This window comes from Cyprinus carpio, chromosome B10 (assembly GCF_018340385.1).
Source record: "Cyprinus carpio isolate SPL01 chromosome B10, ASM1834038v1, whole genome shotgun sequence".
Lineage (NCBI taxonomy): Eukaryota > Metazoa > Chordata > Actinopteri > Cypriniformes > Cyprinidae > Cyprinus > Cyprinus carpio.
In genome coordinates this window covers 2,711,075-2,728,589 of record NC_056606.1, presented here as the reverse complement: position 1 = coordinate 2,728,589, position 17,515 = coordinate 2,711,075, and the positions used below count along the sequence as shown (strand labels likewise).

The 17,515-nt window shown below is 35.8% G+C and overlaps 1 protein-coding gene across 1 annotated transcript in view; it reads left to right on the top strand.

Moving 5' to 3' along the window:
* The first annotated feature begins 1,814 nt into the window (after nt 1–1,814).
* Nucleotides 1,815–17,515, top strand: part of psd3l (pleckstrin and Sec7 domain containing 3, like) — a 114,225-nt gene continuing 98,524 nt past the window's right edge. Inside the window, 2 exon segments of the mRNA XM_042731964.1 lie at nt 1,815–2,310; nt 14,880–14,991. Coding sequence (XP_042587898.1) covers nt 1,846–2,310; nt 14,880–14,991 — 577 coding nt within the window. The 5' untranslated portion in view covers nt 1,815–1,845.

Genomic DNA, 17,515 nt, shown 5'->3' with positions numbered 1-17,515 from the left:
GTGAATTTGTAAATTTGTGCATTTTAATTTGTTTGAAAGACAAGCGCCTTCCAAAGTAATACATGGTAAAGTAACCGACTGAGTGATAATTCAATAAGAATTAATGTGTTAGTTGATGCAATGTTCAGACACTTCTGAAACCTGAACAGATTTTTGTTAATCCAGTGGTCAGATCAATGCTGTGTGGCAATGTCCACAAAACTGGAAGACACGGCTAAGTTTATATAAGCAGTAAGCTTTTTAGCAAGGAACATTAAAAAGATGAAAAAGAGGAATTAGTGAATAAATTATTGCCATTGTGTGATTAATATGTGACCATGTAATCCATAAAAAAGTAACTGTAACCTGGTTAAGAGTATTTTAAAATGTCATTTTATCTACCAGTACATCATTTTTGGAATCTGATGACTTAATCCAGATTACATGTAATCAGTCACTACCCAGCTCTGCTTGCAGTTCCCTTGTCCTAAAATCAGTACATTTTTTGAATGGGGTTTTTGGTTAAAATGCCAAAAAGGCAGAAAAGCAGAAAAATCATTATGCAATTTCAGCAATTCTTTTGTTAAATACTGACTCTCAGTGTATGAGTAAATTGCATGCGATGTAAAGCCAAAGCTCACAATTTATGTGCTCACACTATACGTGTGAAATGTGGGACCCCCACGAACCTGGAACTGTGGTTATTTCAGAAAAAAGGAAAATGTTTTCCAGGGAGAATCACCATGTGGCCATAGTTTAACTTTTACACAGGCTCATACGACTCAGAAATCAGCTCAACCAATCACACAATGCCTGGCTTAAAACAAGGTCTGTGGTTAACACAAGCTCAGTACATTTTCACATCATAAAATACATCAGTAATAGCACCTTTTAATAGCAGCTAATAGCAGCTTTTACTCAAAAATTGTCTTGAAAATTGTGGTTGCTAACAAGTAGCCATATGGACTACAGAGGTGGTTAAACACATTCACAGCCTCATTTTGTTTATTAAACACACTCTTGCAATCTGTTCTAACACAAACTTTAAGGGAAACCACTGAAATAAAAATTTAAAAGAGTTGATGCAACCATGTTGTAGTTCATATACAGCCGTATTGCTTCTACTTAGGCTTCCAAATTTAGTAAAGTTTTGTTCATTTGTGAAGATTATCATGATGAATTTCAATCTTTTGTTGGTCAACAGAGCTTCTTTTCTGCAATATCCAAAAGCTTCATAGAAAAATTGTTTGGGGTTTTTGTTAGTGGAACAAGGGTGATGCAAAAGTTTGGGTGGTCCACAAAAATACATCATCACTGCAGCGCACTCAATTAATCATAGTCTAATAAATAATGTTAAAATGTTCTTCCTTGAAATAAACCATTTCTCCAATGAAAGGGTTTATGTGATAATGGTATTGAATGCAGTTTGGGTGGACCCACTATTAATCTGGGTGGACCAGTGCCACCCTGGCCCTTATGCTCATGGGACATGATCCTTGTGAAACTTGAGCTTTTCACCCAACATAGAAAGATTAGCCATTCTTACAGGAAATAGGAGATCATCATCATGGTAAGACTTCCTTCCTCTGCGTCCAGCTGCAGTCACCCTCCAGGGCCCATCAGCACCAGTCTCCTACCAGCCCACGGAGAGAGGTCCCTCTGATTTACCATCTGAAGAGCCAGCGAGCCAGGGGGCACCTAGACCCCTTCTTAAATATTAAGAGTCATTGTATTGACCTGTATTGGATTACTGCACTGCTCAAGCTACAGCTCTTCACTGAGAATCAAAATCAACAGCTGTCACAGTCCACACTAGATGGGACAGAATTCCCTAATTGGATTTTACATCAAGGGAATTCTGAAATCATGAGCCAGATGAGTCCTTCTTGCCCCAAACTCCCTTCCACTGCCAGAGCGAGCTTCCTCCATTCAGGAGCGGGGTTGGACACTAACGCCAGGAATCCAGGGATCAAACCTAAACTGAGCCCCAAGCCTCTTGTTCTTCCACCAGTCCCTGTGTTTCCAGTCATAACCCGCAGCAAGCCGCGGCAGCCGCACACGAGCTGGGTACACAGTGCCAAACAGAAAGAGGAAGCTGGTGCTCAGAGCAGAGCGAAAGAGAGCACATCCTTTCTGTCTGCTGTCATCGGGCGGACCTCAAAGCTGTATGGATACACACCTGCGCTGCATCCCAGCTCCTCCAGGGAGACTCCTGCTGATATGACATCACATCTCGATGAGGACGGCGGTGAGACTTCATCACTGACGTCTATTGCATCACTGACGGCCATGGTGCCCTCGGCCAGACTTAGACCTGCAGTTCCTGTGAAGGTATATATGCTTTTACTAAAGCTGCTTCTCTGTTATTCATCCACCACACTGGGAATGTTTGTTCACCACATATAACTGAGTGATTGATTTGCTTGTCTCGGTCTAGTCTGGTCAGTGCTGTTTTAGACTGGTTTGAAGAGAGCCTCTTTTGTCTTGGTCTAGTCTGGTCAGTGCTGTTTTAGACTGGTTTGAAGAGAGCATCTTTGGGATTTGAGCATGCTGGGTAATGTTTGTCTCTCCACCCAGATGGGCTGATATCTGAATACCTCACATTAAATGGACTAGAACCAATTTTCATCTTCCTACTTTACTCTTAAAACATTGGAGAATTGTAAAATGGCCCCAAAACCATAACATGCTTTAAAGATCCTTTCTTACCAAAGCAACGCAAACATCACAGCAAAACCAAGCAGCACAAAATTAATATTAAATTAAGACCAGATGAAGCTGAATCATGGAAATAAATAAAAAGAGACACAAAGAGGTGGTCGGTGATCAATCAACCACTGATCATTAATAAACACAGTTTACGCAGACACTTTTTATGCAAGCAACATAACAGTGCATATTCATGTAATTATATAGAAACTATTAGTGCTGTAGTTTCTCTGGGATCTTCAAACGGTGTTCAGTGTTCAGTTTAGCAATATCAAACAATGCTGCTAAAATAAATCTCAGCATAATGATATTCAGTACAACTGCAGAGTATACAGTTGTGAATGTGATGCTTGTTTTTATAAACTGTTCAATAAAACAAGGATTTAATCTTGCGTGATTTCTTAACTTTCAGACAAAACTGGGCCAGAAGTAAAAAAAAACAGGAAGTTGATTTTTTTTTTTTTGATAATTACAAGTTTGTATTGAACCTCCTTTTACATATACATTTTATTATTTAGCAGACACGTTCATCCACAAAGGGACTTACAACATGGCCCAATTTATTAACAGGGACCAACTGTGTATTTTGCAAGTTTCACATGACATCTGCCCAGGTCTTAACCTGTTTGCGTATATATTTATTTAGATTTAAAAATTAGTTTTATATTAAATAAATATATATTTTTTTGTTTGTAGCTATAACTTCATATTTCCTTTTAAAGTTTTTTGTCCATAATTTACTATTTTTTAAAAATAATATAATTACAGTATTTCTGCCATGCATTGTCAGAAAAGTATTTTCTGCTGAGTGCATTAGTTGAGTCAAGCCATTTTATAGGTAGCATATGTAGCACATTTTATGATCCACAAAGTTTCAAAGTGGAATTGTCCTTATTACCTAAAAAATAATAATAATAAATAAATAAACTGACCACAATATTTTTTATTTATACTGTATGTAAATTGTAATTTTTTTTAATCATTGCTTTTGTTATATAATAGATATAGACAAATGTTATCACATTGCTCACGCCCCTAAACAGTTGGTATCACCGAAAAGCCGCGGATATCCTCATGAAGATTTCACATCTGGACTTAAAACAGGGTCATGCATGATGACGTCTGAGATATGACAGGGAAAAAACGTGCGCGCACTGCACTGCGTGTTTTTAGGCTTTAGGTTGTTTCGGATGTTTTTTTTTTTTTTTGTAGCAAATTTTTATTTTATTAATGTGTATAAGCGTTTGTGTTTGTCGGTTATGTTTAACTAGACTGACGATTTTTCATTATTTTATGGATTTATATGTTTGTTCAAGCATAAAAAAACGCACATAGGACTGTACCAACTGACACTAGACTGAGGGGAGACACATCAAACCAACCACACACACACACACACACACACACAGACACACAGCTGCTCTTATAATGAGCTGAAGTAATCCACAGTGATGCTCAAACATCCAGCTTTCCCTTGAACCGCTGGTGAATGTAAATCACTCCGTCTTCCGTCGTGAGTTTTTTCATTGTTTGTGGTGCTTCACAGTTCAATGTTTTTTGCCACGATTTAGCGAAAAACTCTATTCAGGCGCTTTCACTTCTGGCAGTATGCCCTATTTATGTCACACTGTAGTTTCAGTTTAGGTAATTTTATACACGCCTGTGTGTGTTCGGTAGAAAACACACTTTAAACATGTTTACTGTGTATTTCTGTAGCTGCAGTGCACGCTCACATCTAGCGACGTTAGTGAAGCTAACAGACTAGCACTCCAGGGGAAAAAATGAGTGAAAACGCGTGAATGAGATTCAAACAGTGATGATGATAGTGATGATAGTGATGATGAAAAGAACATGGTGCGATTCTGTTTTTTATATCTGCTGTTTTTCTTTGGTACGTCTTCATTCAGTAACCATAATTACATTTTATAACAGTGTAATACTAGTACAACAAAACCACAAAAAAACCAAAAAAAATGCTTTGAGGTTGACCTTAATGCATGTTATAACAGTGTAATACTAGTGTAATTACAGTACTAATAGTGTAAATTAAAGTAACAGTGCTGAGTTACCACAGACCCTCAATACAACCATCACTGTTCGGGCTTTGTGTTCATTGTCTGCTGATGTTTGCTTCATTGATATTTGGTGTGTAGGTTACCACTGATATCTGTTTTGCTTGTGAAGCTACAGTACTGTCATGTGTTATTACAGCGGTTATGGTTTTTGGCACAGTGGTTAAATACTGGATGAAATCTGCCATCTCTTCATTATTAACCACTATTATACACCACGTCTTGGAAAAAATATGATTTTGCTTCTAAACACCAGGTTTTTGTTCTTCCAAAAAGTTCTGTGATATTACACAGTTGTCTTGTGTGTGCATGGTGTGTTATTGTAATGCTTTTATTGATTGATTAATTGATTGGAAATGTGCAATGGTTGATTGACCTGTCTCTTGACCAGTTATCTTATGTTTGTTGATCATGTACAACATTATGGCTTGCAGAGTATAAACAAATGACCACACTTCACTAAACAAGTTGAATATGACTGAATATCTAAATTCAGCATTAAATGCAAAAATTTACTCTGATTCTGCTTAAAAAAATGCATAACAGTTGTGTATTTATTTATTTTTTTTACACCTTTAAAAGTGGATTTTTGGTAGCAATCAGCATTGTGTAGGAAAATGTGCTTAATATTGTGAAATCTGCTGGTATAGTTTTCCAGCAAAAGTGTTTATGAATTTAGAAGTCAAAGAATTACATGAACTATTTTTGCACAAAGATAAATAAATAAATAAATAAAATAACAATAATAAATAAATAAATAAATAAAATAACAATAATAAATAAATAAATCACATATTAAATGTTATCAAACATCAATAAACTATTTAATAATCGAATCATATTTGTGACAGGCATTTTCTTATTTTATAGCGTTATTGAATGATTAGGTCCTGTTGTAAAAATTCAGTAACGCTAAAAAAATAAGGTGGCATTTGTTAACATAAATTAACTACATTATTGAACATGAATTAACAACAAAAAACAACTAACAGAACAGTTGTATTTTTTATTAACTAATGTTAACAAAGAATAATAAATACTGTAACAAAAGTAATGTTCATTCATTGTCAGTTAATGTTAGTTAAAGCACTAACTGTCATCAGCTAATGGGATCTTATTGTAAAGTGTTACCAACACTCTGTATTGCTGAGCACTCTATTTGCTCAAAGGAATCTGCAGACTGTTTTGGTTTTTAGTGATTTAAGCATTCTGTGAAGTATGCCAAACTGAGTAAAAATGAATACAGTCTGTATTGGTCGATTTACCAAACTAGCCCAAATATTTAATAAACAAATAGTCAAAGGACAAGAAAGTGTAAGCATTGGAGTTGAGTGTGTGGGCCTGCCACAGTATTGGGCAAGCTTTTGTTGTGTCAGAGGAACTGAAGGTTTTTCTGTGCTCTTGCATCCTGCATTGACAAAACAGTCATTTAGCAGATGTTTTCTCATCCACAAGCAACTGACCGTTTCCTAACATCCACAAGCAACTGACAGTATCCTAATGAGAGGACAGAGCCCATGGAGTACGCTGAAGCTTAATGTCTTGCTCAGGGCACAGTGGTGATTGACGAGCTCAATAACTCTGCATGATTATGGCAAAAATCATAATACTTGAGTTTTTCCTTTGACATTGCAATTACAATTCAGTCATCTGGATGAATTGACATTAATATCAGCAAACTCATGTCATATTTTTTTATGTAGCTTCCAAAACAAACCGAGAACTATTCCTGAATTCACTGTGTTTTGTTTTTAAACATCAGCGAATCAAGACATTAACACATTGGCCCTTTGAGTGGCATGAAAAACAGAACTGTTATTTAAATTTTGAATAAATTGAAGTATCAAAGAAATGTCAGTGTTCTAGAATGTTCTGATAGATCAGATGTCTGCTTCAGTGCTGCTGCACTGTAGTGCACACTATCCATGCGCAGCCTGATTTTTCTGTCTGTGTGTATTTGTGTGTGGAGAGCAATGCATGTGTGATTAGGGCTGGATGATTAATAGAAAACTAATCGAAACCGAAATTCAGAACCTCTAACCAACAAAATTTTCCAATGTCGATTTTTCCGGTTTTAAAAACATACCACCGTATGTGTATTCGGCACTAGACGACCGTTGCAAATAATTTATTTTCTACTCTTTAATTTTTTTTTCATTAGGAAACTTGCTTTTTTAAAAGAGACTAAAGGTGACTTTTTTCATTAGATGTTTTAATTTCAAGCAATGTGTGCTTTTTGATTTCAGTTGTTCAAAATATTCAATAAATAACCATAAATAATAGGGCTGGGTAAAAAATATTGATTCTAATTTTTACGAAACTATATAGATTCCTGAGTCCCAAGAATCGATTAGTCTAGCCTGTTTTTAGTTAGTGGATGGAGCATTGAAGCGCAGCTCCCATCCAATACATCACAGTAAGCATTGTGCTTTGGTGCTTTTATCATGAAACAAGGGCATTAATATATGCACCATATAAAATTTTTTACTTTTCTTTAAGGGTTTATTTATGTTTGAATTAATCTGTCCATGTTTTTATGATAGCCACTATTCAAAAAAATAACTTAAGTAATTGTAACTGAATTTGTGTTAAAACCCAGCCCTAATAAATAGTTTGTGTTTCCTTCAATTATTTTAAAATCACAAAGATGTGATGTGCTCTCTTTCATTAGAATAAAATATCCCGCCCTTTGTCAGTGAACAACTACAACAAAAAATAATAACTACAATCATTCAGTAATCGTGATCGATGTAAAATGTTCAGTTATTTGAGATTTTGCATGGTTTTGAACATTTGACATTTGGGTTACTGACCCTTCAGCCATTAAGATACCATCATCACTCTGTTTCTTTTCAAGCAGTTAGTGGTATATGTGGTCAGAGTCGTGCGGCAGTGCTGCGGTTGTCCTAGGCTCAATCTTTGGCAGAGGGTTTTTTCTCTCAGGACATGTTTCCACCTTTTTCTTACCAAATGTTTCCAGTATTTCAAGGATCTTTATTGACTGATTGCTTTTTAATTGGAGTTCTTTTTGTCTGTCATCTGCCTTTGTGAAGCCAGGCATAAATATCCCATTAAATGGAGTTGATTTTGCTGTCAGACATTTATTCATAAAACACTTAAACTGGAGGATCAAAGTCTCCTGAACAGTTTAATTCAGCAATAATAAAGCTCTGGCCACTTATAATAATCTCACATGGTGAGTAATGATTGAAAAAAACTATTCTTACTGACAAAAAACAAAAAAAAAAAAGCAGCCCATTGATTGAATGGTCATACATGATGTGTGGCTGGAGATGTGTGTTCAAAATTAAAGGCAGAATGAAATTATGAGCATGACATGAATTAATTTTGACTCCATGTTGAAATGATCAGTCATAAATGTTTGAAATTTAAAGGGTTCGTCTGATAAGAGTTTTATCTGATATAATCAAACATCTAGTAAAGCAGATGAGTTGATTGTTAATTTATTATAAGGCCAATTATCTGGACGTAAAGATTAGTGGTCTGCAGCTGGTTCTGAAATAGATCTGTCATGACAGTGACATTACTCACAATCACTTCGTCTATAGTGATTTTGCCTTCAAAATAAAAGTACGACAACGTTTTTGCAGAGAGATTTTAATTAGAAAAGTTCAAAAGAGTATATTCTTTGCAAACAGTGACAACTTCGTTGCAGATTATTCACAAAACTAGGTAGGATGAACGCATAGTTGTGTTTCTGTTCTTCTTTGTATGCCCTATTTTCACTGTCAGTTTTCCTCTTTAGACTCTTTGATAGAGTCATTTTCTCTCTCCAGCTAGTTTAAATGTCAACATCACTCTGCACACAATGTAATAGCGTTCCTCCAGCATGCAAACAATTAAAAAAATGCAGTTTTAGTAGGTGAGGATGCCAAGGAATAATTCTGTTTAAAAGTAGGCTATGGTCAAATAATTCTTACAATAAGTTACACATTTATTATTCACAAATTTGGAAGAGGAAATAAAACATATTTTGTTTAAAGACCATGACTCAAACATGCCATTAATGTGCTTATTCAAGTCCTCTTTTATTTTTTGACTTATTTTTCCATTCTGCATCTCCCACATATATGTGTTTTTAGCAAGGCAGTGTTGAAAGTTGGTGAAAGAAGATACTTGCCAGGTTTGGTATGTGTCTCTACTCTGCTTATTAATTTATCCAGTGTGAAACCCGGGACACCGCTACACACAAATGTGGCTTTTTGTTAATGACTGTCCTGATACAGGATTTAACCACAGAGTAACAGCTCACTACTAGTTACAAAGACACTGTAACAGTCTGTCACAGGCAATTCTAGTTGCATTTTTCATCAATTAATTTCTTAAATTTTAAACTGTAATATCATAAGTATTCATACCCCTTCATTTATTTTATTTTATTATGTTGCTGCCTTATGATGAACTTCTTTAAATTACTTTTTTCCTACATCAATCTAGACTCCATACACCATACTGACAAAGCAAAAACAGAATTGTCACAACTTCGTAATTTTATTAAAAATAAAAAACTGAAATAAGTACATTGCATAAGTATTCATACCCTTAACTAAATATTTAGATGAAGCACCTTTACAGTCTTAAGTCTATTTTGATTGATGCGACAAGCTTTGCTCATCAGCATTTCGCAATTATATAGCATTCTTCTCTTGCCTCTTCACCTCTCAAGCTCTGACAGGTTGGATGGGGGCAGATGCACATTTTCAGGTTTCTCCAGAAACATTTGATTAGGTTCAATCTCAGGCTCTGTCTGGGCCACTCAAGGACATTCACAGGGTTGTCTATAAGCTACTCTTGCTGTGTGTTTAGGGTCATTGTCCTGTTGGAAGATGAACTTTCTGCCAAATCTGAGGTTCTGAATGCTCTGGACTGGGTTTTCATTAAGGCTATCTCTATATTTTGCTGCACTGAGCTTTCCTTCTACTCTGATGAGTCCCTCAGTCCCTGCCCCACAGCATGAGGCTGCTACCAGCACACTTTACTTTTGGGATGGTACTCTGCAGGTGAAGAGCAGAGCTGGTCTCCTTCAAACATGATGCTTGGAATTGAGGTTCATCAGACCAGAGAATCTTGTTTTTTCAGAGTCTAAGGATCCTTTAGGTGCTTTTTTGCAAATTCCAAGTGTGTCTTGATCGAGTCTTGCCACACCGCCACAAAGCCCAGATTGGTGGAGTATTGCAGAGCTCTATTCCATCCCGTAGGTTTCTCCTATCTCCACATATGATCATGGAGCTCAACTAGAGGTTCATCAGAGGTCCATCAGGTCCATCAAACATCTTTCATTAAGGGTAACAGAGACTACATGCTTCCGTGACCCTTCAATAAAGCATATAATTATTAATAATTTCTGAACTCTTCTATAAATGTGTGGCTTGACGTAAATCTGTTTCTGAGCTCTTCAGGCAGTTCTTTTGACCTCAGTGCTTGGTTTTTGCTCTGATATGCATTATTAGCTGTTAGACCTTTTATTAAGACGTGCGTGCTGTCCCAAATCAAACCCATTGAATTGAATTAGCCAAAGGTTAAATTCACTTAAAGTATAGTAACATCTACAAGCAACCTGAATGCTCCTGATCAACTGTCTCAGATAAGGGTATAAATACTTATGCAATGGAAGCATTTTAGTTTTTTATTTTTAATAAATTTGCATAGATGTTAAAAACCTACAATTATGGTGTATGGAGTGTAGACTGTTGTGGAAAATTCTTCATGTAAAGTTCGCTTGCTTGTGTAAATACGAACAAATGATAAACTTATACTCTGTTATGGTTAAATTTTGCAATTAATCCACGGATCACATGCGTGCCGAACCGTGGGGCTTGGTCCGTAAGGATCACGGATCAACTACGATCCATTTAACTACAAATAGTATATATGTTCTGGCCTGCAATATAGTGGCAGCATTTTTTTGGGCCTGATGCCAAACTTACTTGCCGACCCCTGGTATAGAGAGTTTACAGATATAGTGTGATCGTACAGTCATGTGACCTCTGCATGGTGACCACCGTTACAAACACACACAAGAACTACTCATTTCTTTAGGGGAATTTTTAGGGGAATTTTTGCTAATAATAAGACTTGTGGGTAGTTCTACATGAAATGCTTTTGCTATTTAAATTTGTAAGGCGTGTGACATGCTAGATTCCATCTGAATATTTGTGTAATACGTGTTTTTCCATTGAAAACAAGCCAGTTGCATAAACTTAGCCACCATGTTAAGACTGTGATTACTGAATTTTAGCACATAGATAAGACCAACCAAACTTTAAACAACCTAACTTTATCAGTACAAATAAGACCAATCTACCTTTTCATAACAGAATTTAAAAAGTCATGACCAGTCTTTAAGAAAAATAATTAGATGACTAACTTTTAAAGACTAGTCTAAACAGTTTATGGAACTACCATGGAATATTGTATTTAAATTAAATTGAGGTAACACTTTAGTATAAGGACCAATTCCAACTATTAACTAGTTGCTTATTATCATGCCTATTATTAACATATTATCTGTTTATAAGTGTTTGTAAAGCACATATTCTGCATGAGCATATTCTACATCTCTAATCATACCCAATACCTAAACTCAACAACTACCTTACTATTAATAAGCAGCTAATTAGGAGATTATTGAGGCAAAAGTTGTAGTTAATGGTTTGGTAATAGCAAGAATTGGACCTTAAAATAAAGTGTGACCAAGATTAATTTGTCACAGCAACTGACTATTGATAATTAAGAGCTAAAGATGATTAAAGAAAGCTTTCAAGAAATTGTGAGCAGTTTCAGGGCCTCAAAATGTACACTCAACCTTAATAAATGAATAGTCAACATACACTTTACTAGATGATGTTTGATGTCAGATAAAACTCTTACTCTGATGGCAAAAGTCAAGTCACCATTAAAATAGCACTTTTTACAATGCAGATTGTGTGAAAGCAGCAGGTTTACAGTATTAAAACAGTATTAAAAAGGCTGAAGTTTTAATTGTATTTTGATGGTTAATTTCCTGTAGGATGCTGTACTATTTTCAGTGAAGTGGAAACATGAACCGTGTTCTGCTGTAGCTCTTAAACATGCTCAGAAATGGTGTGTTATTCCTCTGTTTTCTGAGAATAATTATCATGACGACTGAAGATTCACAGGCCGACATGCTGTCTGTGTGCCTTAAATACCATGTTTTACCCTGAGGGCAAACCTCAGACTGCTCACTGTAGTGAAAAATCTGGATTGTCAGAATTGGTTCATCTTCATGGTTGTTCCCAGTTCAACTCACTTTTGTGAGCTTCTTGTCTTAAGGTAACCAGATCATTTTTCGGTGCCCAGTCAGCCTCTGTAACTTCAGCGTTCCTCAAGTCTTTTATTTATTAAATGCATTTGTTTTGTGTGTCTCTTCACATCTGTAAGTAGGTCTTTTCCAGGAATGATAATGAGCGCTGTGGTTTAAGGAGGAGCACACTGCATGTGGCAGGTGGAGGACATAAGCGTCCTAAAATTCAACACATTATTTTCTATGAAAGCATGCATAGTGCCATCACCATTTGGCATCCAAAAGTAGTGCCAGCTATGACTTCTGGGGCTGCTCAAAATTATTCCATGCGATTGCCTGCCAGTTCATAATTTCCTAAAACAAAGCCTTCAGAAATGGTTACCAAGGGACACACATAACAGAAGCATTGAAGATGCATTGAGTATACACAGTTTTTCAGTAACAAGTGTGTGTTTTGACAGCGTGAGCAAAGCCTTGTCTACATACAGAGATGTTTCGTAATAAACCTCATCATTGCTAATCGTCAGTTTTGCACAGTTGCGCCGCTTTACACCAACTGTGAAGCTCATCAAACTCACATTGTTTGTTTTTTGAAGAAGTGCAAGACCTTTGTGAAGCTTTTGTCTTCATGAAGTGCTCTGTGTGTGATACCTGTGCTGTTTCCTTCACACTGTCATGTGAACAATCAGTCAGTGTTACTGATACCATGAACCTTGTTACGCAAAGCAGCTCTTGCTTCATCTGAAGTGACTGAAAATAAAGACTTGGTTCACAAAGTGAGTCAGATATTAAATCACAATAACCTCTCACACAAAAAAACACAAAAAAATATTTTATACACATAACACACATTTTCATGAATTTGAGTTTACAACATTTTTTGTGTTGTGGATCCAATAAGAATGAACTCATACATGTACGTTTCATATGGTAAAAACAATTACATTCATTAAACAGATCAGCTCCAGTCCTCAGTTGAGATCTTGGACTAGTCAATAACTGGGTTTCTCAGGGAACATGTCAGGAACAATGTCAGTAATGGTTTCCCTCCATTAGATCTGACGTAAGCACGCTCAGCTCTGAAGCTGACGTTAGACTTTGAGCTTGTTTTATAGATGGTGTCTGATAAAGATGTCTGATTCAGAGGGCTCTGTCTCTGATGTTGAACTCTGATCGTAACAAACAAGGGAAAAGAGGCAAGCCTAAAAACTGAGGTCAGATTTTCAATAATGCCGACTTCTCTTGTGAAATTTGAAATCACACACCATCTAAAAAAAACAATTTCAGTTCAGTTCCAGTAATTCCACATGCTCATCATGTGGCTAGAGTGCGGTCAATTACTTGTCAGCTACAAAAGACACTGGTATTAAAAAATGAGCCGTTTCTGGAAACAGAAACATTCCTGAGCCGCCTGGAGCAAGCCATAGCGACCGGCCTCCTGCGGGAACTTCAGCGTGCTGGGCGTGAATGCTAGATTCACACGTTCATGCCACTCGCTGGATTTAAACGAACAGTTTACCCTGAAATGAAAATGATCATTTACTCACAGTCGAAATGTCTCCAAACCTGTATAGGTTTTGTATAGAACTCAAAAGCTAGGTGTTCACACTAGCACAGTGTTCACGCTGCTCTCTTCCATACAATCAAAGTTAATCTTGTAGGGATGCACAATTAATCGAATTTCTAATCGCAATTACAATTATGGATGCCACAATTACGTAATCGTTTAAAGTGACAATTAATCGATTAAAGTCCATTTATGTTATTCTACATGCTTAAGATGTTTATTTTCTTTCTACATGTTATCTTAAGGGTTTTTTACATTGTTTTAGTATAACATTATAAATCCATTCACTTTTTACTATTTTTTTTTTTTTTATAATTTAAAGAAGAAACCAAGCTGATGTATATTTGACATTTGAGGCTTAATACTATAGAAAAGCACTAAAAGTTTTTCAGCTTCAGTTCAGCTTGTTTATTTTCATATAAAAATACGGCATGTAGTTGCATCAAACAATGGTATACTATAAACATCATTCAATGTAAATTGTGATTTATAATCGCAATTACAATTTCAAGGGAATAATCGACAATTGTGGTTTTTGTCATAATCGTGCAGCCCTATAATCTTGTCATGTTTTTTCAAATCTTCTGAAGTCATACAATCTCTGTGTGAGAAGCACAGAATAAAACTGTTCCTTTGTGTTTCTAAACTTGTGTTGTGTTGTTGATATGACATCATTGTTTTGGAATATTTGAATATGTAACAGCAAAATGTAACAGTGGGGAAGTCGTGGGCTAGTGGTTAGAGTTTGACTCCTAACCCTAAGGTTGTGGGTTCGAGTCTCGGGCCGGCAACACCACGACTGAGGTGCCCTTGAGCAAGGCACTGAACCCCCAACTGCTCCCCGGGCGCCGCAGCATAAATGATGCCCACTGCTCCGGGTGTGTGTTCACGGTGTGTGTGTTCACAGTGTGTGTGTGTTCATTGCTGTGTGTGTACACTTTGGATGGGTTAAATGCAGAGCACGAATTCTGAGTATGGGTCACCATACTTGACTGTATGTCACGTCACGTCACTTCACTTTTTTAAAATAGACTGTGGAGGAGAGGAAAAGATTTTCTATAAATAATGACTTAATTTTTGGTCTGTTCTTCTCACAAAGCTATTTTGTCATTTTTGTTTTGGAACTTGACAGCATCCGTCTTGTAAAACTGATTTGCTAAATTTGAAAGTCTTCAGTCATAACACGGCCACATGCACACTTTGGAAAAACTGACAAACACAAATTATTTCAAAATAAAAGTACGAGTTTAACACATTGTTCTTGCAGGGAGAAGCATTTGATCGGCTCAGCAGCTCCTCTGCACATGCACAGAGTGTTGCCAAAGCCAAGTACGAGTTTCTCTTCGGAAAGACAGAAGACAAAAGCTCATCAGATACTGGTACTTTTATGTTCTTGAATACTTCTTGCATACATATAATTATTGTGTGTATGTATATATATATTAGTGCTGTCAAACGATTAATCGCATGCAATATAAGTTTTTGTTTACATAATATATGTAGACACATGTATATATTTAAGAAAAATCTGTTATGTTTAAATATTAAATATATTAATATATAATATAAAATATAATAATATAAATAAATAAATGTACATGTAAATATTTTCCAAATATATACTGTATGTGTGTGTATTTATATATACATAATAAATAAACACAGTACACACACATATATTATGTAAACAAAAACTTTTTATTTTGGATGCGATTTAATTGCAATTAATCGTTTGACAGCACTAATATATATATATATATATAATGGATTGCTAACAGTGAGAAAGTGAGACCTTATATATATAATATAGATGACAGCATGAGCAAAGCCTAGGCTACATACAGAGACGTTTCGTAATAAATATATAATTGTAATAAATATATATAATAGTAAATTGAAACTGCATGTAACACACTTCCAAATTCACAACCGTATGTGATGCTGTATTTTTTCGGCTGAATACAGGCTCAAAATAATACCTTCTAAATGTGTAACATCATGTTCTTCTGTGCGTAGTGTTTTAAAACATAATCATTAAATAAACTGAAAACAATTGTATTGTGGATTACAGGAATAGTTCATAGTTCAGATGAACATTTGTTGAAAAAGTGCTCACCCTCAGCTCATCCAAGATGTAGATGAGATTGTTTCTTCATCAGATTTAGATAAGTGTATAATTGCATCACTGTCTCACAAATGGATGCTCTGCAGTGAATGGGTGCCATCAGAATGAGAGTCCAAACAGCTGATAAAAACATCACAATAATCCACACCACTCCAGTCCAGCAGTTAATGTCTAGAGAAGACAAAAAAAAAAAAAAAAAGATTTCTCTCCTGATTCAGACCAGATGTCTTTTGACCCCTTTACTAAACTATAATGCAGTTAGCATCTAGTTCTGTGCAGCATTATAGTTTACAGAATCTGTTTTTACACAGACCCTGCTTTGTTCCCCTGTAAAAAACAGAAACTAGCTTTTCTGAGAGGGTTTTACACTGCTGACTGGTAAAATCTAAATTAACTTTATAAATTAACTAAACCAGGTAGAAATAGCTCTTATCAACTGCAGTGTAGAAAACATAATGCATTACTGGAGACACCGGAAGGCAGGTGAAATGTATTTAAGAAAATAAATGATGTAAATAGAGATGTTTTTATAATAAATAATACAGGCATAAGAGAGGCAACAACCTTGAACTTTGGTAATATCTCAACTGTCATGAGTCACTCTCAGAGTTGTGATTATTGAGGTAGTGATAATTGTAGGAACATTTAAGCATCAGTTTAACCTATTTGATGTCTATTTTTGACCAAAGGCATGTTATTCCACTGACGCGTTATGTCCAACAATTTTAAGTAAACCACCCGTTGACTCATAAATCTGCTGTTGGTAAACAGCATATTGTCTTTAGTGTTGCCATGACCACATTTTTATAAACGTCTTTGGCTTTTTTTCATAAATGTAGTTCATAAAAATTATCAATGTATTTGGGTTTATTTTAAAAAGGCAAGTGGCTTGTTTTTTCAGATCCAGTTTTTCCAGTGAGATCTGGCAACATTGGTCTCTATGGAAAATAAAATACACTACTACCAAAATAACACAAGACACATAGCTTTGTTTCTGTGATTTTCTAGCATCCAGTGGCATCCATTAAAGTCAGTGAAGACACATAGCTTTGTTTCTGTGATTTTCTAGCATCCAGTGGCATCCATCATGTTCCAACAATTTTCCACAAAAGAGACGTCACTGCATTATCAACTTGTTCAGTTTGGTTCTGTTCACAGATAGGACTGTCACTTTAAATGCATAATGAGATAAAACACTCAAGGAAATCAAATACAAAATACATACAACAATTTATACAAATTTTGATTAAACTGATTAAACTCTCAGTATAGGAGTGACAACTCTATTGATCTGCTGTGTGTGTTTTAACCACCAACATGAACACAAAACACTCCTCCAAGATCTTAGTGTTTCCGTATCACTGGTGTGTCATGCTTCAGTGTCAACGGCCGTCATGATGAAACCTGTTTCAGAAGTGTGCATGAGTCACAAAGTTTACTGGCTCATGGTTTCCTTGTACTTCTACAAATGACACACATCCAAACCAACAGAGCACAGCAGTGACCTTAAATCCCAGTTCATGCTATACTATTCACTGGAGCAGAGGTTTTAAAACTGGGCTCTAGGGACCCTGGGGGTCAAAAGGGTGCTGGTGGTATGAGATTTTACTAATTGTTAGGGCTATATAAGTTAACATAATAACATTTATTAAAAATGTTTAATGCAGTAATTTTTATCACACTGCTCTGGAACAGTATTTATTGTCAAATTTGCTTTACAATTAAATCTAAATTAAATTTTATAATGTTTCTCTTCAGTTTCTAAGTCTAACATTCTG